The following is a 23,144-nucleotide window of genomic DNA, read 5'->3' as shown; positions in this document are numbered from 1 at the left end:
CACAGCATGAACAAACTAGGAAAAACTTGAGAGACAGTACAGGACTAGTGAGATGGTCAAGGATGAGGGGTTGACTATGGTCTACTGCCTTCCAACTTGCCCTGTGTCTCTGGTCCTTCAAGGGAGATGGCTGGACACCAAACGTATGCACAGCATCCAAAACAGGAACACCACTGTGAGATTCTAAGCTCTACCATCAAATTCGTGAGATTTGCCAGAGTCGCCTTCCTGTAGATGTAGTCACAAACATCTACAAAGGATAAGCCTGTTGGTAGGCAGGCCTTCCTGCCTAGCTAACCCAGCTTCTGAGCCTACCTGGGCCCCAGCTCATCCTCACAGCGCCAGGTGAACTCCCCAAAGCTCTCGTAGTGCTGGTTGTAGTGGTAAAGGACTCTGTGCAGGCTAGGGGAACCCAGGTCCAGCAGAGTGTTGTAGGCTGTTTGCTGCTCCTTACCACTGGTGTAGCCGTTGAAGAGGTTGTAGATCTTGTCTGCTATTTCTGCACAGAAGTATAAAGGTATTCAGTGGGCTGCAAGGAATGCCATGAATAAAGCCCACCAGGCTAAAGCTCAGCTCTAGAGCCAAGACCAAAACCAAAGTTTGTCCTCTGAGTTACTGTTAATGTTATATCAAGAAAAGGTCCCAGTGGAGGAACAACAGAGTAGATGGTATTCCCCAGACTCAGTCCATGTTAGGTTCCTGTAGTTCAGTCCAATTAAGAAAAGAAACATGTGGTGTCATGAGGCACTGTTAGTGAACGAAATACCATTTATTTCTGAGAAGGTACGCAACTGGGTTTCTTGAGCACAACCACCACCTACACTACCAGTTGCTTTCGGGGCAGGACAGGCAGGTTGTCTTGGCTATTTTGGTATGTGCTACATGCCTGCCCCTCGCTGCATGCCTGGCCCTCCACCCATCCTCCCATCCTTCCAGAAGCACTTGCAGAGGGGAATTGTGCCTCCTGCCACTCTCAACACCAACCCTTAATACCCCATGGCAGCACCTGGGCCACCATGGGTGAAGGAGATGTTACAGCCAGGATGCAAGATGTGTGTGGGGAATTGCTGGAAGGGGGAACTCCCTGTTGCTGGTCCCAAGTATCACAGTCCAGCCATTTCCCTCCATCTCACCTTGAGCTTTCACGTCGTCTACCACAGGGCAGGGGGTCTTGACCGTCACATCACTGGACCTGGAGCGTCTTCCCGTATTATCAACTCCCCAGAGTGTGAACCTGCAGAGAAGGAAAAAGGTGAAGCTCTGGACTCCCAAGACCTCACGCAAAGAAAGGAGCATCAGAGCAACAGTGCTGCCACAAGCATGGCACAGGGGAGGCAACTCACATGTAGGTGGTGTCAGGCTCCAGGCAGCGAACAATGAGGGAGATGGTGGAGGACAGCCTGTCAGGCACTTGGGCCGGCATGGCGCAGGGTGACTTGGCACCAGAGATGATATCATCCACAAAGCTCAGCACAGTCTCTAGGGAGAGAGGGGAGGATGCACTGTGGGTGATGATACACATGTCCCCAGGGCTGTGGAGAGCTGCTGAGGTCTGTGCCTGCTAACACGCTGCCTGCTGTTGAGGGGGACCAAGGCTCATGCATGAAGTTCGTGCAGAGATGGACCCACTGCTTTTCTAGCAAGGCTCATCACCATGGCATGGAGCTGCCACTAGTGCAGCATCGTGGGCAGGAGATGGGCTGTTTTCTTTTTCACACGATACTGGATATGTTCCCACTTTCAAAGAGGGAGACAGAGGCTCTCCTCCAACATCTCCATCCCACTCTCCCTAGAGAGAACCAGTGGAGTCCCCACTCACCTGTCTCCACCTTGGAGTGATCCATTCTGTCAGTGACTTTCTCTTGACGGAGGAGGTAGTCGACGATTTGCACCCCGATGGGGGGCTCCGAGTGCCCCCATTCCAGCACCACCAGTGTGCTGCTGGGCTCATGAACAGTGGAGAGCCGGAGGCTAGGGGGCAATGCCAGCTGGTCAGATTCTTGGGAAGATGAGGTCTGCCACCCACCCATGCTCACCCTCACCCATGTCTGTCGCCACCTTGCTGCTCCTCTGTACCTTAAAAAGGCAGCAAAACCACCAGGTTGAGGCACAGTGTATGGGAGAGATCCTGAGGACAACCTCACCAAGCAGTCCCTATGGCTGATGTAAAAGGCAGCATGAGCATATTTGCTAGTGCCACTCGCTGCTGTGCAGACCACATGCAAATGTACCAGAAATGAGTTGGTTTCTGTAAGACAGTATGTAGGGACTGGTTTTGAATTACTTTTCTTCAATCATTTCAAAGCTATAATCATGGGAGAGAGCAACCTCAGGAGAGAAGACTTTCTCATACTCCTAACTCTGGGCACTCTGGTCCAAAGGGCTCCTTCTCTGGCAATGCTTTACCAGAATGGATCTAAAATCAGTCTTCAGCTGAATTTAGAAAATATACTGCATCTCTGCACGCTCTGCCTGATTTCCAGGTCCCCTCTATCCATTTGCAAACCTGTTCCATAACACCACTCCAGCCCCACCAACTTCTGTTACCATGCCATTAGCCACCACCTCCTCCTCCCAGACCCATCATAACTAGATGCCAGCCTGGGCACCTATGGAGACCTACATGGGGTGTGGGAGAGGCGCGCAGGTGGGCAGCCCGTCAGCCCCAAAGGCACTTGAGTCACAGCGGCACCAGTCCTCAATGACGTCCCCACTCCCTGAGCACCACAGCAAGCTCATGGTGGCTTCCTGCAAGAGCTGAGAGAGAGAGGAAGGGGGTAAGCACTGGGCAGGTGAGCTCTCATCCTACCACCAATCAAGTCAGTGTTCATCCATCCCTTGGGTGGGTTCAGCATGGTTTGTCCACGCTGGATAGCAGGGCTGGCCAGTGGGCAAGGTCTGCCACAGCTTGACATGATGCCTGCAAGCTGCCTGCAAAGATCACTTCGATGCTATCCTGCCACCTCCCCATGCCCACCCCACCAGCCCCAGCCAATGGCTCCTCACCCGTTGTGTCTGGTTGTTGGTGACCAGCTCGTAGATGGGGGCTGCTTTAGTGACCTCCAGCAGGATGGGCTCGGCTGGCACGTCGGGACTAGAAGTGACATGGCAGAGTGGGCAGGAGGAGGGGCAGCGCCCTCGGCTCTGGCACTCCATCCGCACACCGGCTGCCATGCGCTTGGTGCCTGACTCGGACAAGCTGGCAATGTACTCAGGGAAGGTGAGCACCTTGGGGTCCCGCTCACGCTCCTCCGACTCATCCGAGGGGGAGTTTCCTGGGAAGGAGGAAAAGAGGGGCACCAGGGTGGGCTCCAAGCCATCAGTAAGTGGATGGAAGGGGGCCAGTGCCCTGCCATCCACCTAGGAGAGAGGCAGTGCTGCCCAGAGACCCTCCTGTATTCTTAAGAGGTCCCCATTTCCTCTGTAGGGATGAGGTGCTCAGTGGTCTTCAGAAAAAGAATCAGGACTGAAAGTCCACTCTGGACGCTACCATCAGGTTCTTTTGTCTCCCTGTGCCTCAGCTTCCCCAACCCAAGCTCTTTGCCTAGCACTGGGATGAACTACCCTTGCAGCAGGTCCCCACAAGAAGGAGCCTCCTTCATGTGGCTGGAGGTTGATGAAGGATCTGTGTGGGCACCTTCACCCCAGGCTGACGCCCTACAAAAGCCCCTTACCAAACCACTCCACTGCAAAAGTCCTCCTGGCCCCACAGCTGATTTCTTCACTCAACTCACTCAGTTCTCAAGGACTTACATCAAAGCTAATGTGACAGACCAGAAGATGAGACCAGAGAGGATGAGTGTCAGTCCAGGGTGCACACAATCTATGCTGATTCAGTGCCTTCTTCCCGTCTCAAAGATGCACAGCCAGCAGCACCAAAGATCTCAAAATGAGCAGGGAAGACTTGTCAGTGTCTCAAGACACCCAGGAAGCTCCTGAGATGGCTACAAAGCCACCAAGCCCCTCTTCAGCCCCACCATCCCTCCTGCCCTCAGTCCCTATGCAGGGGAAGGGACACTGGAAGCAGTTCCTTTTCAGGACATGGCTCTAGCCTGGCTCCTATCTCTTTTCACTGTCATGGGGCATTACAGCGGTAGATAAAGTTGCAGTTGAGCAAGAAAATCGGGTCTTTCCCTAAGGGCTTAGCTTACAAAGCATCATCTTGAAGTGAAAGAAAATGGTGACATGAAGGCAGATATGTCAGCCATTGGGACCACAGACCCCCAGCCTGTGATGAAACTAAAGGCTTGTTTACCTTCTGCCCCGTGTGTATGGGGGAGTATCTGCAGGTCCTGCCCTGCTGACCCTGCAACCCAACAGGCTCAGAACAAAGATTTGCACCAGGAAAGCATCACCATGGTCTATGCTTTTCACAGTTCCACGCAAAGGTGCCTAATGGCTGATGCCACTGTGTCCACATCACATAGGGCAGTGAGCCAGACCCAGCATTTGGTGGACTTTTCTTTAGAACTCCCATAGCAGAAATAATTTGACACAAGGGGAAAAGTCCTGGCACAGCAGTCAAGTAGGTAGGATCTGCTCATCGCTGCCCTGGCTAGCATCACTCTGCTGCTGTGAGCTTTGCCATGTGGGGAGCAGTGCTCTTCACCCAAAACCCCTGCCAAAGGATGTCTTTGGGTCTACACTGAAGAAAGAGGGGCCCAGAGGGACTACTGTTGATGGTCAGTGGGGTCAGAGGAAGCTGAAGGATCCCCAGGCAAAGCCTCCCTCCTGGAAGAGGTTCAGAGCATCAGCAGTGGTGGCTTGGTGCAGGCTGGCTGCTGTGGAGAGCTGCCCGAGAGCACATCCATGGCTCAACAGGAAAACCTTCCTATTTCAAAGGCTTACTGAGAAGAGGGCTAGCACTAGCCTATCCTCAAGGCTCCTGCAAAGAAAACAAGGCTGTTGAACAAAACCTGGGGTACCAGAGCATTACTCTGCCCCCCCCTCCCCTCCCCAGGAAGCTGGAAATGGATCGCTTTGGGCTGGCTGTGAATTGCAACTTAGCAGGCACCGAGGGAAAGCAGAGGAGCCAAGGAATGATTTGTCTCTTGCAATTTCTCAATCAATATCCAGCTCCTGACGTTTGCAAACAAAGAGCAAAGGAGAGAAAGTGGCAGGTGCCAGAGTGAAAACGAAACGCGATATTGTGGGTGGAAGGAGACTGCCAGACCTGAAAAGCCTCCAAGCAGGAAAATCAAAGAGGAGGAAATTGCAGGAAAAAAAAAAAAGCACTTGCAATCAAAAGATGCTACATCTGGAGACAGCCCACAGCAAAACAGCAATGGGTCTGTACTCTCACAGGTGGGCTTGGGAAGATGTCCAGGCTGCAGGTCTAAGAAGCCTTCCCCACATAAGAGCCCTTGGAGAGAAAACAAATGTCTCTGTGGCCAGGGCACAGCAAGAGCAGCACTGTGAGCTGGTGCCAATACTGAGAATTATGAAGCTTCATGATGGAAACGATGTGGTACTCATGGTGCCTGTGAGCTCCATGTGAGCTGCCTGCACCTGGGAGCTCATGGGCAGGGGTCAACAAACCAAGGTCACCTAAAAAGCAGCATCTCCACTCAGCATCCCCCTGTCTGGGCTTGGGAGCCGGCTCCTGTTTGCTGCACAAACCTAGGTGGTGCAACCCAACATCCCCAGCACAGGCAGCAAAATGCCTGCAGGCAGCTTTGCAGAGGCCAGCACAAGAGATGCTGTGGTCCTGCTGGCAGCAGGCAGACATTAGGCTGCCTCTGCTCTTGGAAAACGTGCATCCAAACCAGCCATCACCTCCCTGCAAAAACCCTTCCACCACAGATCCTTCACACCTCACTTTGCCGAGGGCACCAGATGAGGTGCAGCAGTGCCAGATGCCCTCGGCACCATGGGGAACCTTCCACTTCGTAACTGTTTTCCACACACTAAAAGCACATTGCTGATAGCCCTGGAGATGAAAACACATTCAAAGGAGAAAAGTCTTCCACTTGCCATGGGATGCAAGTGGAAGAGAGCAGATATGGCAGAGACAAAAGGAAGGAAGTAACAGGATTAAAGACAAATAACAGTTAAGTCCAGAACCAGGCAGGACGGCTTGGTGGGATTAGTGTATTCATCTTCCATCTCCCTGGGGATGTAGTATTTATCTTCCTTTCTGGCCCAGACTAATGCTGCTGCAGTATATAGGTCTTTCGCCAGCTTCAAAGGGTGCAAATAAGAAAAAGAGATGGGACACAGCCCTGACATGAAATAGGCACTTTCCCTGCTATGCTTCTCCCTCCCATGGGGTGGCTGTACAGACCCTTCCTTAGGACAAGCAGGGCTCTTACCTTTGCTGATGTCCTCATACTCCAGCCAAAGCTGCCTCTGGACCTGCTTGTTGGGATACCAGATGGAGCAGGACTCCTCAAAGCCATACACTGCCTCCTGGATGTAATGATTGCCAAACTGGTCCAGCAGTGCCATGAAATCTCCACGGGAGGTGGCCCCATCCAGAGAGTGGAGTGCATTGCTAAAGGCTGGGAAGGAGATGGGAGGAGATGTTCAGATCCCAGAGAACCCTAAGCCCTTGCCACCTCCCTGCACACTTGCAACGGGGAGCCAACCTCCGAGCCCACCACCCCTTCTTCACTTCTTCCCCTTATCCCCATACACTTACACTGGGAGATGGTCATCTGGTTGAGCCGGACATGGTACATGACAGACTGCACCTTCCAGTGCTGCAAAAGGGGGTACCCAGACACCTCACTGAAGTTCACCATCCCTGCCAGAGAAAAGACACAGGGGCTCAGAGCCACTGCCCAGGGATGTCTTACCATGGGGATGGCCGCAGCCCCTTGTGCTGTGCCTGGGGCAATGCTGCCAGTGGGGTGGAAAGAAGCTGGGGAAAAGGACGGTGCACACACCACATCCCCCTCAGGAGGGGGTGAGGCATTCAGAGCAGAGGGTCAGCTGCTCCCTGGCAATTAAAACCATGGCTTTGAAGGAAGACACGTGGGCTCATTTCACCCTGTGACTAGGGGCTCTGTGTCAGAAGATAATGAGCCTCTTCCTGTACCCCCCTTCTGCTTCCTTTCCAGTGCCCGCTCCTGAGTCCTGCCCAGGTGTGTTAATTATTTCACTAATGAGAGTTACCCTTTTTAATGAGCTGTCTGCAGGCCTGGGAACGGTCACTGTCATGCCGTGTGTGCCCAAGTGTGGCCAACCAAGAGGCCATAGGTCCCCTTTGTCCAGTACTGAGCCGAACAGGAGACACACATACAGGGAAAACTGCACACCTGTCAATGCTCGTGCTCCCTCAGGACACTATGGCAGCGCTGGAGCTGAGCAGGACCTGAAGTTTCTCCTTCTAGAGGCAAAGACATCCCAGTCTCCATCCATTTAACTATGCATTATGGGAACAAGAAATTCATGGAGACTAGGGCTGGGCAGCCACTGCCCAGAGAACAGGCCAAGGCATGCAGCAGCTCAGCTTCCATGAGCAGAGGGACAGAGGCCACCGAGCCTTGGCCAAAGTCCCAGAAATTGAATTGAAGGGTGCTCATGGCTCTGATTTTGGTGATCAGAACAACCCTTGTGTGCTAAGCAGGATGCCTGGACACAGCTACCTCCTCCCTCACAGCTCCACTGCTGTACAGCCATCACGGCTCGCCTCCACTTGACAGCAAAGCAGCAAACTCTGCTGCTAACCAGCCTCACAGCAGGAGTTCAGGAGGATAACAGGCATCCTCCGCTCCATAACAACAAATGAAGGCAGAGAATAAGGAGGATAAGATCTTTTGCCTTCCAGTGCCTCTCCCTTCGGTGCTGGCTGCTACCAACACACCTTCAAAGCCTTGCTCTTCCCTGCAAAGTGTTTATGCAAAACCAGCCCTTCCTTATTCAGCAGCTCTGCCTCTTGTGTATTCACAGCAATATCCAGACCTGCTCACTGACAAGCAGAGAAGATTTTACTAATTTTCCCTTTTTTTCTTTTCTTTTCTTTTCTTTTTTTTTTTTTTTAAATCAGGCACAAAGAGCCAGCAGAGCAGTGGGAAATTAATAGGATAATTTACTGGCTTCTGCCCCCCTGGCATAATTGCCAGAGGAGTCCCAGTCTCATAACCCTGCTCTGATGCTGAGTCCACAGCGGCAGTGCCTTCCTTACAACCGTGTAATCACGTCAAGGGCAGCAGGGCCCCATGTAGAGGCAGGTGTCCTCTATCACTTCCAGGCAGGGCTGAATATCCCCATGGCTGCAGGAGTGACCCACCAGGCACAGCTCTCTTGGGGTATCTCAGGTCTGCAGACCCACTGCCACCCTCCTCCCTGCCTGCATCTGCCTGCACACACACCTACATTGCCATGTGCTGTTGGGGGAACCAGCACCCATTGCACCCTGGGTGCAGCCCACAGATGCTCCCCAAAACCCTCCTAGGAGTCCTGCCAAATGAAGCGAATTCACAAGGTCTTGTAAAATACCACCCTGCAGACACCTTCCAAAATAACCTTACTATCTACACCTTTCTTTTAGTAGCTGCCCAGTGCCCTTGGCCATTTCAGCCAATGGCTACAAACACCAAGGAAACAAAGGCTATTCATCAGTGCTGGCAACTTGGTGGAAGAAGGGTAAATCCTTGAAGGCTGTGTACAAATCCATTATAATCCTGTTGCTCATGGCCCGTGATGCTCTGGCAGGACAAACCAAGACATTCTGGTTTGCTTGAGGCAGGTTTTGAATGCTTCATTATATATGAAGCATATATTATCATATATGACAAAGGGTTCTTGATTTGGAAATACTTTTGGAAAGATATTTGGAAAACTTGTTTGCCTTGAATTAAAAAAAAAAAAAATCTTTTTGCAAATACTCCAAATATCCAATGGACACTTGAGGTCTTACACCACACCATGAATCTGCAGCCTCTCCCTCTCCTTTGCTTTTAATGCTTTCCTCTTAAGCCCTGCTGCTGCAAGTGAGCACAGGATGCTAAAGCCAGACTAGATATATCCCCTGAGAGGGTTAGGTGCTGAAGCCATCCACACCAACATCTGCCCTGTTGGGAGAGTGTAGGTCCGGCCAGACATACTCACCAGTGAGGAATTCAGGATCGGGCATGGGGTCAGAGAGCTCCTCTTGGCACTGGTTCTCCAGGGGTACTGTGGCCACCACCAGCCCATCTGGCAGCTGCTGCTCCAGGCCACGGGCAAAGTTGTTCTGCCTGGAAGTTGCAGAGAGGAGGATAGGGCTGGAAAACAGGGCAGCTGCTGGGGATCATCCCCACCAGCCAGTGACCAATGCCATAAAGGCACTCAACAACAAGTCTTTCCTTTGGGCACAGGTTACAAAGATGTTTACTCTGACAGAAAGCTTCAGATATGACCTGCCCACTGGCCCCTCCACCTCCCACAAAGATTGGTCAGACATGGATGGATCAGGCAGTCTGCTAAGGTCCAGCCCCACGCTGCTTCCCATGCTGCCTTCTTGAGAGGATGGAGAGGTCTGACCCTGCTGGGGTCACCTCCCCACATCCCCAGCTCACCTGAACGTCCCTTTGAGCACCTGTCCTGCAGCCACCTCCTTGGAGTGGTTGTTGTAGCCATAGAAGATCTCCCCAAATAGCGTCTGGTTCATGGGCAGCTCGCGGGGCTCGCCACAGTCCCCCACCTCAGGGCACGACTCCGAGATGAGCTGGCATGACCTCCCATCTGTGCCCAGCTTGTAGTCCTCAATGCACCTGGGAAGCCAGCACAGGGGTCCACCATCAGCTGCAGCCTCCACCGGTGGGGAACGGGGCCACCCCAGCAGGGACATTTGGAACAGAGGAGACCCTCCCTCCCAATGCTATGAGCTCAGAGTGGCAGCAGCAAAGTACAGCAGCACTTTAGGAGTGTCCAAATGGCTGGGGCAGCGATGGGTCACTCACCCGCAGAACATGAGGATGTTGTAGAGCAGGGGGTCGTCAGGCAGGGGGACCATCTGCTGCAGGCACAGCTGCTCACAGCCGCCGTTGAAGCCATCCGAGCAGTCCACGCCGACATGACGGTCATAGCAGCCTGTGCCATCCTTCATGGGGCTCAGTCCTGTCGGGCACTGGCAGGGGGGGGAGAAGCAAGAGGTAAAGTCCCTGAGCAAGTAGTCTGGCCCAGGGGCTGGAGCAGAGGGGAGGGCTCCGGCACTGCTCTCCATTGGAAATCGCAGCCTGAGAAGTGCTCAGGGGCTGCAGGATGGGTGGCTGCAACACTGCCCACCACTGCAGATATACCTCCTGCACAGAAGCCTATTTGCAGCCCTGGGGAGTGCAAACCCTGGGATGGGAGCCACCCAAGCTGCTCTATACCAAAGTAATGTGCTGGAATCAAGCCTGCTTACCAGCACCCATCTTCAGTGAACACCAAAGTAATGCTGCGCTTTCCAAGCCCACCCTGTGCCCCATACTCACAGCCTTCACCCTGATGTCCAGCTCCAGTGGCATCACAGCAGGATTCCCCAGCCCCACAAACGCCTCCATTTTGGGGCACACATTTTCTCTGCAGAGCAAAGCAGCTGTGCTGTTTTGGGGATAGGGTACATGTGTGAGTGATGTGGGACCTCCCAGAGAGCCAGCAAGCAGATGAGATCCCACTCTTTTTGTGCATGTGTGCAGCAAGGTCAGCCCAGAAACATCTCTTCTTGTTGCAGAACCCCCAAATAACCATCCTGAAGCAATGGCAAAGGAGGAAAGATGCATCCTTTCCCCTTCCACTCTCCCACTCCCTGTTCACACTGAAGGAGATCTGCAGATCCCCAGGGGACCACGCACCACACAGCCTGTTGAATCCAGCTTGCGGTCTGAGATGCAGCGGAAGTTCTTGCTGCAGCCCCCATTGTCCCGGGAGCAGTCACGGACAGGGCCAAAGGAATCAAGGAGGACCTCCAGGCTGTCGAAGGAGGAGGAGGTCATCAGCTCTTCCCTGCGAGGAGGAGGAGGAGTGTCACAGCTCCGATGAAATGTTGCAAACATGTGCATGACCGCGGCTGCTGTGTGGGGTTTTCTAGAGCTCAGGTCCCCCCTCAGGCTGACAGTGAATAGAATGGCAGCCAAGCTTTTAGAGGGAGCCAGGAGTTACTGAGATAATGACAGCTACCTCTGAAAGCTCAGCTTTGCAGGCACTAAATGGGGCAGATCAAAGCACATGCTAATTTGCACCTGCAAAGTGTGGGATTGGGGCCCCAGCGCTCATCAACCCTCACATGCTTTGAGTTGGTCTTCTCACTCTAAGGACACACTGCCGATTTGTTTGCTTGAAATGTATCCTAAAAACCTCTCCCCACCATTGCACCTACCTGACCTCCACTGCATCCTCCATGACTGTCATGTCGGTCTTGCACTTGGCGGAGGGATTGATGGCCAGCTCAGCTGGTGGGATGACAAAGCTCTTGCTCAGAGGCAGCCACATACCTTCCCCCAGGGTATAGGTGAACCTGACAGCGAAAGCAGCAAAGGCTGGCATGGAGTGAAATGCCAAGTTCAGAGAGCTGCCTCTACCCAAATCCAAGCCCTTGAAGCTCCACCCTGCCTTGCAGGAATGCCAGCCCAAGCAAAGACAGATGGGTTGTGTCAGACACACAGTGGTGTGGCTCCTCTGAATGCACCCAAATGACCCCTCAAAAGCACAGGTAATTTAGGTAATTTAAAAAAAAAAAAAAAAGACACTTCCCTTTTTGGTAGAAGTCCTCCTTCAGAGCTAAAACCTTTTTCTTGTCAGGAACGGAGAAGAGGAACGGACTGCTGGGCATCCAGCATCCCACATGGCAGCTGTAGTAGGACCTTCCCAGCCATGCTCGCATGTCCCCAGGAGGTGGCACAGGACAGCTGTGTTCAGCCGTACCAGCTGGGGTACCAGCCTGCCCGTATGCCCTCTGTCATATCTTTGAGCCCCAAAATGTGCTGACCAGGTTGCCTTTACCACTTACCGAAAAATCTTGTCGGATGGCTGCTCGCCCAGCACCAAGTCAAAGCCACGCTGGAAGATGGTGTATGGCCAAGGCCTAGAAGAGAAACCCAGAAACATCACACTGGCATTGCCCCTGCTGCACTCACATCACTTCCCCTGCTTAGCCCCTAGCTCTTGTGCAGAGGGGCCCTGGGATGAGATGACTCAAACCAAGCCAGGACAAGGTGATAAAATAGCCCCACCTCCAAGATGTTAATTTTGGGATTCTTACAACATCAGATCCTCACCCCAGCCCCAATCTGCCAACATGTCAGTGGTGTATCACACCCATTATTTTGGGACATAGTGCATTCCAATTGCCCCCACATCCATAAGCATTACGCTTCTGCATGCTCAGGTACCACCTGCCCAGCCCTCATTTAGGGATTGGTGTCACAGCCATCGAATTGCAAAAAGAACTAAACCACAGCTGAATTCTCTCTCTGTGAGGATTTTGCAAGGGAGCATGTGAGGTCTGGGGCCACAGCTTCACCACCTTCCTTATTCCCCTTGGATTTCATTGTTTCAGGAGGGGAACTGAGGAAGCCTCAGCCGCTGTGAGACTCTGAAAATGGGTCTGGAAGACAAGCTGGAAGCTTGCAGCCAAGCAGGATGGTCCCATCTCCTCCATCCCTGCTGCCCTAGGTAGTACAGCGTAACGTGCAATCATGATTCAGTGGCCGGTGCCCTTTGGTGGGACACCCATGGCCACGACACCTTGTGCTCTGCATCCCCAGCAGCAAAGCCCCACTGGCAGAGCAAGGCTGACATGACAGAACAAGGGGAGGCACCCGGACTCAACTGTAGTGGGTTTTGAATTAGACAGCACAAACACCGCTCCCAAAAGCTAAAGCTCAAAATTCTCTTTGCAAGAGCTCAGATCTAGGGAGGGAAAGATTTTCCATCCCATTGCATCACTGCTGTTAAAATTCAGGGTGAGAGTATCAGGTGCTGCTGACAAGCCTGAGGATTTTCTCCAGAGGCAATTACAGCTCTTCTGCACAAGCACTTTAATTTCTAATCTGAAGTTATTTCAGCAAGGACAAAAAAAAAAAAAAAAAATCCTGATTGCAGGATTACAGTGCACGTCTCATTTCCTTGCTGGGATACAATGCCATTTTCCCATCCGGTCGGCTGGGAGAAGGGGATTACATTCAGCCCCCAGATCGGATTGACCTGAATGAGGTCAGCTCCAGTCAGAGAGCGATGCGCTCCTTGCGTCTCGACGACACTGTGAATGCCACACGCCTCCGCCTTCCAGTGCTCCCACAGATGGGTTTTATTCTTGCTTCTCAGGAGCACGCCGGGCAAGGAACAAAAGCAGAGGCAAGGTATTGTTCCACAGTGACTTGGGTAGAAAAGCAGTTATGAAGAGCTGCTCTTGGCTTGCAGCAGAGCTCAACACAGGACAGGCACTGCAGAGGTGTGGTGGCTGCTGGACCTCTGCCGGATGGCACATCTGGCAGCCAATGGATGCCAACACATCTGGGACACACTGTAGGTGGGTTTGCACCTGCCTGGGAGATGGAAGTCAGCCCAGACCATGTTGCATCCACCCAGGGCGCAATTTCCATCTGTGACTAAAATTTGTGTGATGATGCTTTGAGCTGAGAAAGGTTTCCATGCTGCAGGAAGATACCACGTGGCAGCTCTCCAGCCTTCCCCACTTTGCCTCTAGTTGGGGTCACAAAAGGCCTACTAAAAGGAATGTTCAGCCTTTAGCTATGTGCCTACATGGCAGGAGACAACCAATGCTGTAGGCACCACTGAGCTTGCAAGGACATGGTACCTTATGAGGTAAGCCTGGAAACAGTCTCCATGCAAGACCTCCAGCTCAAGAAGAGGCACTTGTCTATCTTCATCTGCAAGGAAGCTCTCCAGGAGCTCAGCACTGACATTTCCACCCACACTCCCTTGCTGACTTGTGCCTTCTGCTGCAGAGAATGGGGCGAGATCTCCTCCTCCAGGGACACCTCACCATCTCCATCACTCTCTCTTGTCCCCTGTGCCCCTGTCACTCTGTTATCCCCTTCCTTCATCTCCTGTGCACGCACATGTGCTCAAACAGCTGACTCTTTCCCTGCATTTTGTGATCACTAGAGATACATTGCTGCTCTGGTTTTTGTTGCTTTTGGCAGGTATTTTGATTGCATGGCCGTCAGAGCTCAAAAGAAAGCAGGACTGATCAGAAGCTGCTCTGTGCCTGACCAGGTTGGATTAAACGAGCCAGAAATTACAGCTCTCAGCTCCCTGCAAGCCTTGGCATTAAGGTAGGCAGGCATCTGAAACAACAAAATAGGGGATCACCAGGGCAGTTGAGAAACAACAAACTCTCCACACTCAGCCAGCTAGTTCCTATGGCCAAAGGGCTGTCAGTGTATTCCTGGAATGATCTTCAGGCCTCTGATTTTTTCCAGCAGGACCATCAGCTGTGCTTTGCTTTCGCTTTGGTCTTGAGTGGAAGCTCCCAAAATACCACCAAACCTAGTGTTGCTGGTGATGCTCTTCCCAACCTCAACAGGACCCCAGCCACACTTGAATTGCGGCCCCAAGAGGACAAGGCCATACTGACTTCCAGCACTGAGAACTGTGCTCCTGCCAGTCTTTGCTCCCTGCAAAGCTCTTCTAAATAAGAGGGGTGGGACAAGTAATCAAAGCCCACTGCCTGTGACCACACTGAGCTAACCTGGAGCAGCTGGTTTGAGAGGAGCTGGCAGGGAGGTCAGAATGGCTGCAGGAGAGAGTCTTTGCAGAAGACTCTGAGAAGTCGCTGCATGTGAGCGTGGCTGAAATACCGGTGGAGAAGAAGGTAATTAATTTACTGTTATTACACTGAAATATGTGACTTTGTGTCTAATTCCCTGACTCCCTGTGCTCCTGGGGGGTTCCACAAAGCAAGCAGCATGAGGATGGCCATGCCCAGCTCCATCATGGCATCAGAACACCAGCTTCAAGTGTGAGCTGGGAGCAAGTGGTGCACATAATGACACTCACCATATCCCTTCACTGGCAGCTCAGGGGTTCAAACCCAGGGTGAAAAGACAAGAAGCATCCCAGCAGCACTGGCACCCCTCCTGCAGCCCCAGTGGGTTTCCACAATGACCAAGGTGGGGACCTATGAAGAGCCTACACTACCCCGATGGGGGACAAGCAGAAGGCAGATAGCACCGAGCTGCCAACTTCTACCACTGGTGATGCCCATCCCTGCTCCTCTCTGAATTTGCTTTGCAACGGCTTTGCTCAGGCTTCAGCTGCCGATGCCTCTCCCCTTCCCACCTCCCCACCCGCTGCCATCCCTTCCAAGCAGCTCTTTATTAAAAATGCTAATGCTGGCACTTTCTCCCTGGGCTGCCCATAAATCTGCAAGCAGAATGGGGTGGGAGGAGGAGGCGGATGGGTGGTTTGGTGAAAGGATCTGAAAGAAAGAGGAGCTTTTTATCTGGACGTCCTTTAAGCTCGCAAAGCCGAGGCGCACAGCAGGGGATGGAGAGAGGCAGAGGGAAAAAACAGAAAAAAGGGGTGGGAAAAATGAGAAGAAGGGGGAAAAAAAGACTTTAAGCAGAAAAAGTGCTTTCCTTGTCACTTCAGTGCTTCCCTGGCTCCTTTGTGGGGCGGGGAGAGGGTAGTTCATGGGAATGGTACAGGAGGAGCAGGTGTACAGCCAGGGAGGGAAATAACTGCATGCATAAGAGACACCCCAGGGAGGGCAGGTGGGCACACAGGGCACAGGCCATCACGCTAATTCAGATCTTGTGTGGGGAAAAATGGCTGCAAGGATGCAGGGTGGAGAAAGGGGTAACTTGTCCTGCATGGGAGGAAGGCTGTGGTGGCCACCACTTGCCAGCTGCTAGAAGAGGAAGAGAGTACCCAGCCAAACACGTTCACTAAATTGCCTTAAAGTGACCTAAAGCCTCACCATGCTGGGGTAAAGCCCGCTACAAGTTGAAAGGGCACATTGATAAAGACCTCTTAAATGCAGACCACCTTAAATCTCATCGGGTGTCTGAAAAGGGCATCCAGGCAAGAACAGCACATGGGGATGGGAAAGCCATGGGCCATCATAGGATTGATCTAAGGGCTGAGATGAAGTACAAATGAGGGCAGGTAACAGTTCATTAACTAAAGGCAGAATGAGCTGATTTGACTTTTGGTCAAGTCATACCGCAAAGTAACCGCAGGAACTGGGTTTGATGAGCAAAGACAAGGCAGGATTGGCTGGATTGCTGGAAACTGCATCCTACTTGGGAAATGTTAGTGTTAAGAGCGGAAAAGCAGCTAATTAACAATGCATATCAAAGTAGGAAGACAGACTGTGAACACACAAGCAGCAACAGCCAGGTTTGTTTAAAACAGATGAAGAGAAGCACAAAAAAAGCAGCTGATCAAATGTATCTGCTACCCATGATCAAAAATGTCTTACTTTTGAAAAATCGATGAAGATTTAGGGACCGGATGTGTTGGGCAAAAGATGTACCACAGAGGCATGGATCTCAGCATGGTACCCAAAATACACACAACACACAAAGCCTTGCTGCCATCACCAATAAAGTTCAAACAGGAGCTCACCTTCATGAGCAAAATTAGATGCTGCTGAGTGAACAGACTCCAAGTCAACCCGTAATCACTGTAAATAAAACAAACCAATGGCAAACCTATCTAAACAAAAGGGTTGGAATGAGTTTTCAGATAAAAATGCCACCCTAGGAAAGCAAAAGAGGTCATAACCAGATCATGTTGATCCCAAGCACACACAGAAGGATCTGCAGAGCCCACTGTTCCTGCTTTACTGACTTCCCCTTTGCTAAGAGCTGCGTGGCTTCTCTGGGGACTGACTTGCCGCCTGGCTTGTGCTACCCACAGCTGCAGCAGATCGCTCCAATATTGGAGGAGTTAGGAGTATATTGGAGAAACAATGGTCAGAAACAATTCAGGCACAGTTGATCTTGCCCTGAGATGGGGGATTTGCAAACATCTCTATCAGGTGAGCCAGTGAACAGCCCTTTTTAGGCTAGAGTTTGGAGTGAGCTGGAGTGCAACAAAAGACAGCACGGCCTGGTAGCTCAGCCTCCACCCAAAAAAAAACATAAATACCAGGTTAAAGTTACAAGTTCTTCAGTTATAGGGGCTCTGACAAGATGCTGGACATGAGAGAGAGACATGACCCCGGGGAGGCCAGGGGTCCAAGGGGACAGGTAGAAGATACTTCCACCATCACAAGCCCTTGCTGACAGAGCTGCACCAAATAGCCCTTGGACATCAGGAACAGATTGCAGTGCAGAAAAAAACCCTCATTAAACATCAAGCTGGCCTCGGCATCACAATGCTTAGGGTGGACACGCTTTCAAGAGCCCCTATAAATAGTGGAAGCTGCAGCAGGGACAGTTAAGTGTGGTTTCAGCTGCTGCCATTTTCTGAAACAAAAATCTGCCAAGTTCAAGGAAGAAACACAAAATTACCCTGGCTTCAAACAGTTCAAGAGAGGAGCTCTCAAAGGGTGGCATTGAAAAAGCTCTGACACCGCAGTGTCAAAGCCTTCTTGAGAGCCCAGAGAAGGGCAGGAGGACTTCAGCAGCCCCATCATAGTCTAGGGCTGTGTTGCACCTTGGGGGAAATGAGATCTGCTAGGTTTCTCTGCCCAAAACAGAAAAGGATGTTGGAAATACAGCATACAATTTGTCATAGCTAACTTTGGCATATAAGGAGAGACCCAAGGCAACATGTATCCTAGCCAAGTAGGCTGCAGAAGGAAAGCAGAAGCTCAAGCATGAACATGGAGAAGGCTCCCATGGAGACACTGGGATATAGCTGTGTCTGAAAAGTGGCCCTAAATTCCCCAAAGGAAGAGAGTGGGTCCTAGGCATCTTTCAGAGTGGCATTGCTAAGACTACATCTGGGTCTGGATCTGAGAACAGGTCCAGAGGGCTTCAGGAATTAATTTGTCCTTCTTCCCCTTGGCTTCTCTCCTGCTTGTTACCACCTATATTTTTTTCTCCAATTCAACTGAAAGCTCTCTCCCTTTAGAGAACAGAGCAGCTAGGTCAGGAAGAAGCTAACAGAAGAGCAATGTGCATGGGAGGAAAAGTGTGAAGCTGCAGTCACACACCCAGGAGCAAAGGAAAAGCAAACGGGAAGGAAGCAAATTCTTCTCCACAGTGCTTATCCATTTTTACTACCTGCCCCAACAAAGTAATTTGCCTTCTTGCTTTTTGCAGGGTGGTGGGTTCAGCACACTGCTGGTAGCTCTGACAGAGGCACAGGCTGGCATCAAAGTCATGTGTGGTTGTGGGTGCCTGTGGGCTCTTTCTAACCCATTCCTAAACCAAACACATCCCAAAATGGACAAGTCCCTGGCAGGAGGAATACACCCTCACATGCCCCAGCCACCATCACTCAGTGATTCTTATTAGATGGGCACAGAGGAGCTGAGGACATCCCTGTCAGACACTTATCCCCTGGCGATGAACAGGGCAGGAAGCTGTATTTCTGCCTGTATTTTCCCAGCTGCGGTTTGGGAACCCTGACCGCACCACTCAGCACAGCCCCAGCATGCGGCCACCTGCGTCATGAGCATTGCCCTGTCCCAGCTGGGCTCAGAGCACCCACAACAACAGTGGCCCTTGTCTCCTGCTGCTGGCTGGTGCTCCACATGGGGTTCAATTGCTAAATTGCTTTTAAAACGGATACAGAGCAGTGGTGCTCTCCCCAGGCCCCAGTGAACAGGATTGCAGGCAGGGCCAGCCAGCACGGGCAGCCCCCCACGGCTGCCATCCTCCAGCACAGCAGTACAGTGCGGGTGCTGCCAAGCCCAGCCTTTGATGATTTTTCTCTCCCCACTGTGAAGACTAATGACTTCAGAGAGGGCATCCTGCCACATGCAGGGCTGCCACAAATCCAGCTGCAGCATAGCAAGATGAGGGGAGGAAAAATGGAGTTGAAGGAAGGTGCCAATGCACATGGGACCTCCGAGTTTGGGGGTGTCCTGGCTTTCTGCACCAGCTTGTCTTTCTACCTCCAGCCATCTCTGGAAGTCTCCATCTGCATATCAGAGACTCATGAGTGTTAAGAGCCATCAGAAGCATGCTCAAGGTCACAGAGAGATGGGAACATTTGGGATCCCCCCCCCAAATTGCTGCTGAAACATCAGAAGAAATTCCTTTGCACTTTCAGAGGTGTAAAGCTGTGGAGCAGTGACTGCTCTGTTCCCTCAGGCCATGGCACTGAAGCATCTGATTTGCCCAATTTTCAATAGGGCATCCCTAACCTGAGGCCTCCCTCCTCCACTAGGGCCCACAGCCCAACCTCAGCCTCCCTCTGACACCTCATACACCCAAACTGAAACCCCACAAAATGCAAGATGCTGAAGAGAGTGCCAGCAAAGGGAAGAGGAGCAGCCTTGATCTTCTTTAGGGGGTGTTTACTCTGAAATCTAGCCATGGCCTCTTCCACATCACCTCTGATTAGTTGAAAGACTAGAAATCCTTGCCTCTTGCAGTCCTGCTGCAGAGGTCAGCCAAGCACTGACTTTATGATTCACCAAGATGCCTCTTTTACCCAAGAGGATTTGCCACAGCCTTACTATGCTGCTGTTGAAGCCCAGCAGCTCCTGTGTGGATGGTCCAAGCATGGGCATGCTGTGTCAGGTACACTCACCCCTGGTTCGTTCCCCACTCATTCCGGATGCAGAGATGCTTATGCACAGGGTCCTTCATGTAACCTTCGTAGCAGAGACACTCACCTATGGAGAAAGGGGAGGACATGAGGGTCTTGGAAGGACAAGACTTTCCACGTGCTTCCCTGCCAAACCCAGCCTGCAGCCACATGGGGCACCCAGCAGCTTCATTATCTCACGTGGAGCAAGGCAAGAAAGCATCTTCCCACTGAAGCTAGGCTGAGCAGACAGAGATGAGCTCCTAAACCCATTGCAACCATCTGACCACCTACCGGTCTCAGGATCACACTGATGTTCGCAGGGGTCCAGGAGGCGCCGGGCACAGAGGTCCAGGGCCCAGGGCCCACTGGAGTTTTGCTGGGAGAAGAGAACGACCTGCGCCGGGTTCAGCCAGTCACTGGCATCCAGCTGGCTCCCCTCCAGCAGGATGAACCGGCTCCCTGCCACCAAGAGGGGAGTCAGCAGTGGCAACCCACTGCCATCCCCTCCATCCCATGACGGTTCACTCTATAGCCCTGTCTGTTCCACAGCAAATCCTCTGTTCCAGTGCTCATCCCCTCTGCCCTATGATAGCCCCCTTTGTCCATGCCTGTCTCCTCCAATCCTGTGACAGCCCCCTCCATCTTGTGCCTGTCCCTTCTGTCCCGCTACCGCCACCTCCATCCCACACCCATCCCCTCAGTCTCACACCTGTCCCCTCTGTCCCATACTGATGTCCTTCATTCCATGATGGTCCATTCCCTCCCTTACCTGACCCTTCCATCTCACAAAGGTCCCCCAAGTCCTGCGCCCATCCCCTCTGTCCTGCACCCATCCCCCATGTATACTGGTACCCTCTGTCCTACGCCTGTTCCCTCCATCCTGTACCCATCTTGCGTCTGTCCTCTCCATCATTCTCTCCTCTCCTCCATCACAGCTTACAGAATGGGTCAGGAGGAGTGGGTAAGGCTGTGGCGTGCTCACCGTCAGCAATGAGGTGCTCAGGGACGTGGAGGGTGATCTTGACAACAAGGGGGCAGTTCATGTGGGAGGAGCATACAAGGCTGATGACACAGCTCGTCACACTGATGAGGGTCAATGTGGTCTTGTTAACAGGGCTTCGAGGGGACCCCACTGAAAATAATTAAAGCAAAGTCAAACTTGGGGGACCCAGGAAGATCTTGGGGTGCAGCCAGGAGATCTCAGGGTGCAGAGACCATGCCCAGCTCACTGGAAATCCAGCACCAATCCAATCAAGCTGAATTGCTCTGGATTTTCAAGAGAATGAAGCAGCCTTTGCTGTGGGACCCTCCCTTCCACCTGCTGCAGCAGGGGTCTTCTGGGAGAAGGTCTCTCTGCGAGTTTCTCTCCTGCACCCCTGCACTGCAGCATGCTGAGACCTTTGCAGCAGCAAAACTTCAAAGCAGAACAGAGATACTGAGGAGAAGAAAGGTAAATGCAATTTCACTTTTTTCCTCCCCTCCTTCTTCACGGCACTTCTCTCAGGTTAATTTTGCCATGACAACAGGCTCCTGGATGCCTTTGAAAAAGCACTGGAGAGCCCTAACTCCTTAGGGTGTGCAGGTCTTTGACTTTAAGTCTCTCAATTGAAGAACCTGAGTCGCAAAAGCTGGCTGGAGGCTGAGCTATTCCCTGCAGAGACAAAGCCCAAACCAACCTCCCAGCCCCCAGCACAGGAGATGACTCCCACTCCCACCACTCCCAGAAAAACAAGGCACCATCCATCAAACAAGGCTCAATGAAGGAAAACAGACACAAACTCTCCTTCCCAGAGGAGAAAACCTCCCAAAGGGAGGATGCAGGGCAGTGAGCTGAGACTCCTGCCTGGGGACCAAGCCTGTCCCCATCCTCTGCTGCACATACAGATTGTACACGCATGGTGCTGGAGCAAACCCACAGCAGCACCGTGCCGAGCAGCAGCACAGGAGGTCACGGGCTAGGCTTTGAAGCGTGTTACTCATTAATACACACCAGAGCTCGGGAGAAGCCTCCAGCAAAAAAATCAGAATATATTTCATCCTCTGCTGAGAAACTGCGCCAGAGAGCAGTGGCAGCACTCTGTGGGAACGGGGACTGGTGCCTGCCCACAGCAGCATGAACTGTGCCTGGGTTTCCGTTGCTTGCCAGTGAGAAGTTTCCAAACGCAGAGAGACAACAACAAACAAGGCAAGAGGAGCCCTGGCTTGCCACCCGCCTCCACACCTGCACCCACCTCGGCTGCGCCTCCGGCTCCGGGAGGGGTCCGTGTAGAAGGTCAGCTGGGGATCGGTGTCCGCCTCTGTCCCCGAGTCCCCCTCAGGGTTGAGAAACGCTGAGCCAGCTGCAGGGGACACCAAGCGTGGTCACGGCAGGGCTGGCACTGTGTGACCCCAAGGCACCACATCCAACATTACCGGTTCAGGGCAAGCCATGACTTGAAGATCAGGAGCCCTGTCTGCTGGGCACAGCAGGGACAGCATCTTCTCCCCTTTCCACCATGAACAGCCATGCTCCCTGCCAGGGTTCCCATTGCCTTTCAGCTTTCCCCATGGCCATGCGAGTATCATAAAATATTTTCCAAGCCTGACACCATCTTCATCTTTAACTCAACACCATTTGCATCCTTGCAGACACCACTTTTTCAGCTATCTCTACCCAAACCCTTCTTTCCATGCTTTTGCCCAACACTGGCCCTATTTTTCCATCCCAAGGAGGAGCGAACTGCTGGAGCATAGGTGGGTGGAAGCCCAGAGCACCCTGTCTGCCCCAGGGACTCCCCTACCTCGTGCTTTGTTGTTGATGCGCTTGCGCTGGCTGCTGGAGGTGTGGGACAGCAGCGTGGCCTGCTGGTGGTTTGAGTCCACAGGGCTGGTGGCAATGATGTTGTCCTTATACTTGTTCATCAGGGATAGCTTGGCATTATCACTCCCTGAGTAGGAAGAATTGAAGGCAAAATCTTTCAGCAGAAAAGATTTTAGAAAAGGAGAGAGAAAGAGAGCGATTTTCTTGGATCCATCTTCAGCATCTGCATGAAGTGACCAGGATGCCATGGCCAATGGGTTGAGCTGCCCCCAATGCACCCTCATGACTTCCTCAAAGCTTGAAGGAGACCAACACCTCCACCAAGCTAGCCAAAGGCTGAGATTTAACATTCAGCCTGTCAGGTCATTTCTGCATGCCCAGGTGTGTAAATAAAATGCCTGGAGAGATTTAGGGTCCAGACTGTGGCCTTCCAAAACTATGTCTCAGTTCAGAAGGCTCCAGTTGGATGGGGCAGTTGGTAATAGGGCCAACAAACAAGTATGTTACAAGCTTCAAAGAAGCTGCATTGGTGATCAAAAGACAGCATTGCCTCTGTATCATACTGATGGCAAGTATAATTTTGCTACAAAAAATCTCAGCTAAAGAAGACACTGGAAATCCTGGGATACATGAAGGAATTTTGGAGGTCACCATGAAGTAGCTTGGAGGGGACACCATTCTGGTTCTCAATCGGGCCATAGGAACCACAGCCCTTTCACTCAAAACTCCATCCTGCATTGCCCCAGCCATGTCTCAC

At 52.2% G+C, this 23,144-nt stretch overlaps 1 protein-coding gene across 3 annotated transcripts in view; it reads right to left on the bottom strand.

Annotated features, from left to right (window-relative positions):
• ASTN1 (astrotactin 1) overlaps positions 1-23,144 on the bottom strand; it is a 53,073-nt gene that overhangs the window by 5,013 nt on the left and 24,916 nt on the right. For all 3 annotated transcript variants that reach the window (XM_057427049.1, XM_057427051.1, XM_057427048.1), the window contains exons 4-22: positions 22,368-22,514; positions 21,819-21,926; positions 20,570-20,719; positions 19,879-20,046; positions 19,588-19,672; positions 11,918-11,992; positions 11,288-11,425; positions 10,764-10,914; positions 9,888-10,054; positions 9,504-9,698; positions 9,055-9,182; positions 6,641-6,745; positions 6,312-6,500; positions 3,007-3,275; positions 2,624-2,757; positions 1,820-1,971; positions 1,344-1,479; positions 1,134-1,234; positions 316-499 (exon numbers count right to left, since the gene is read on the bottom strand). In XM_057427049.1, the coding sequence (XP_057283032.1) occupies positions 316-499; positions 1,134-1,234; positions 1,344-1,479; positions 1,820-1,971; positions 2,624-2,757; positions 3,007-3,275; positions 6,312-6,500; positions 6,641-6,745; positions 9,055-9,182; positions 9,504-9,698; positions 9,888-10,054; positions 10,764-10,914; positions 11,288-11,425; positions 11,918-11,992; positions 19,588-19,672; positions 19,879-20,046; positions 20,570-20,719; positions 21,819-21,926; positions 22,368-22,514 (2,782 nt within the window). The remainder of the gene's footprint in view (positions 1-315; positions 500-1,133; positions 1,235-1,343; positions 1,480-1,819; positions 1,972-2,623; positions 2,758-3,006; positions 3,276-6,311; positions 6,501-6,640; positions 6,746-9,054; positions 9,183-9,503; positions 9,699-9,887; positions 10,055-10,763; positions 10,915-11,287; positions 11,426-11,917; positions 11,993-19,587; positions 19,673-19,878; positions 20,047-20,569; positions 20,720-21,818; positions 21,927-22,367; positions 22,515-23,144) is intronic.

Source organism: Pezoporus wallicus, unplaced genomic scaffold (genome assembly GCF_028554395.1).
Source record: "Pezoporus wallicus isolate ANWC-B61680 ecotype Strahan unplaced genomic scaffold, APGP_CSIRO_Pwel_v1 scaffold_7107, whole genome shotgun sequence".
Classification (NCBI taxonomy): Eukaryota; Metazoa; Chordata; class Aves; order Psittaciformes; family Psittacidae; genus Pezoporus; species Pezoporus wallicus.
The sequence above is the reverse complement of the archived record's forward strand: the minus strand, read 5'-3'. Positions and strand labels throughout refer to the sequence as shown.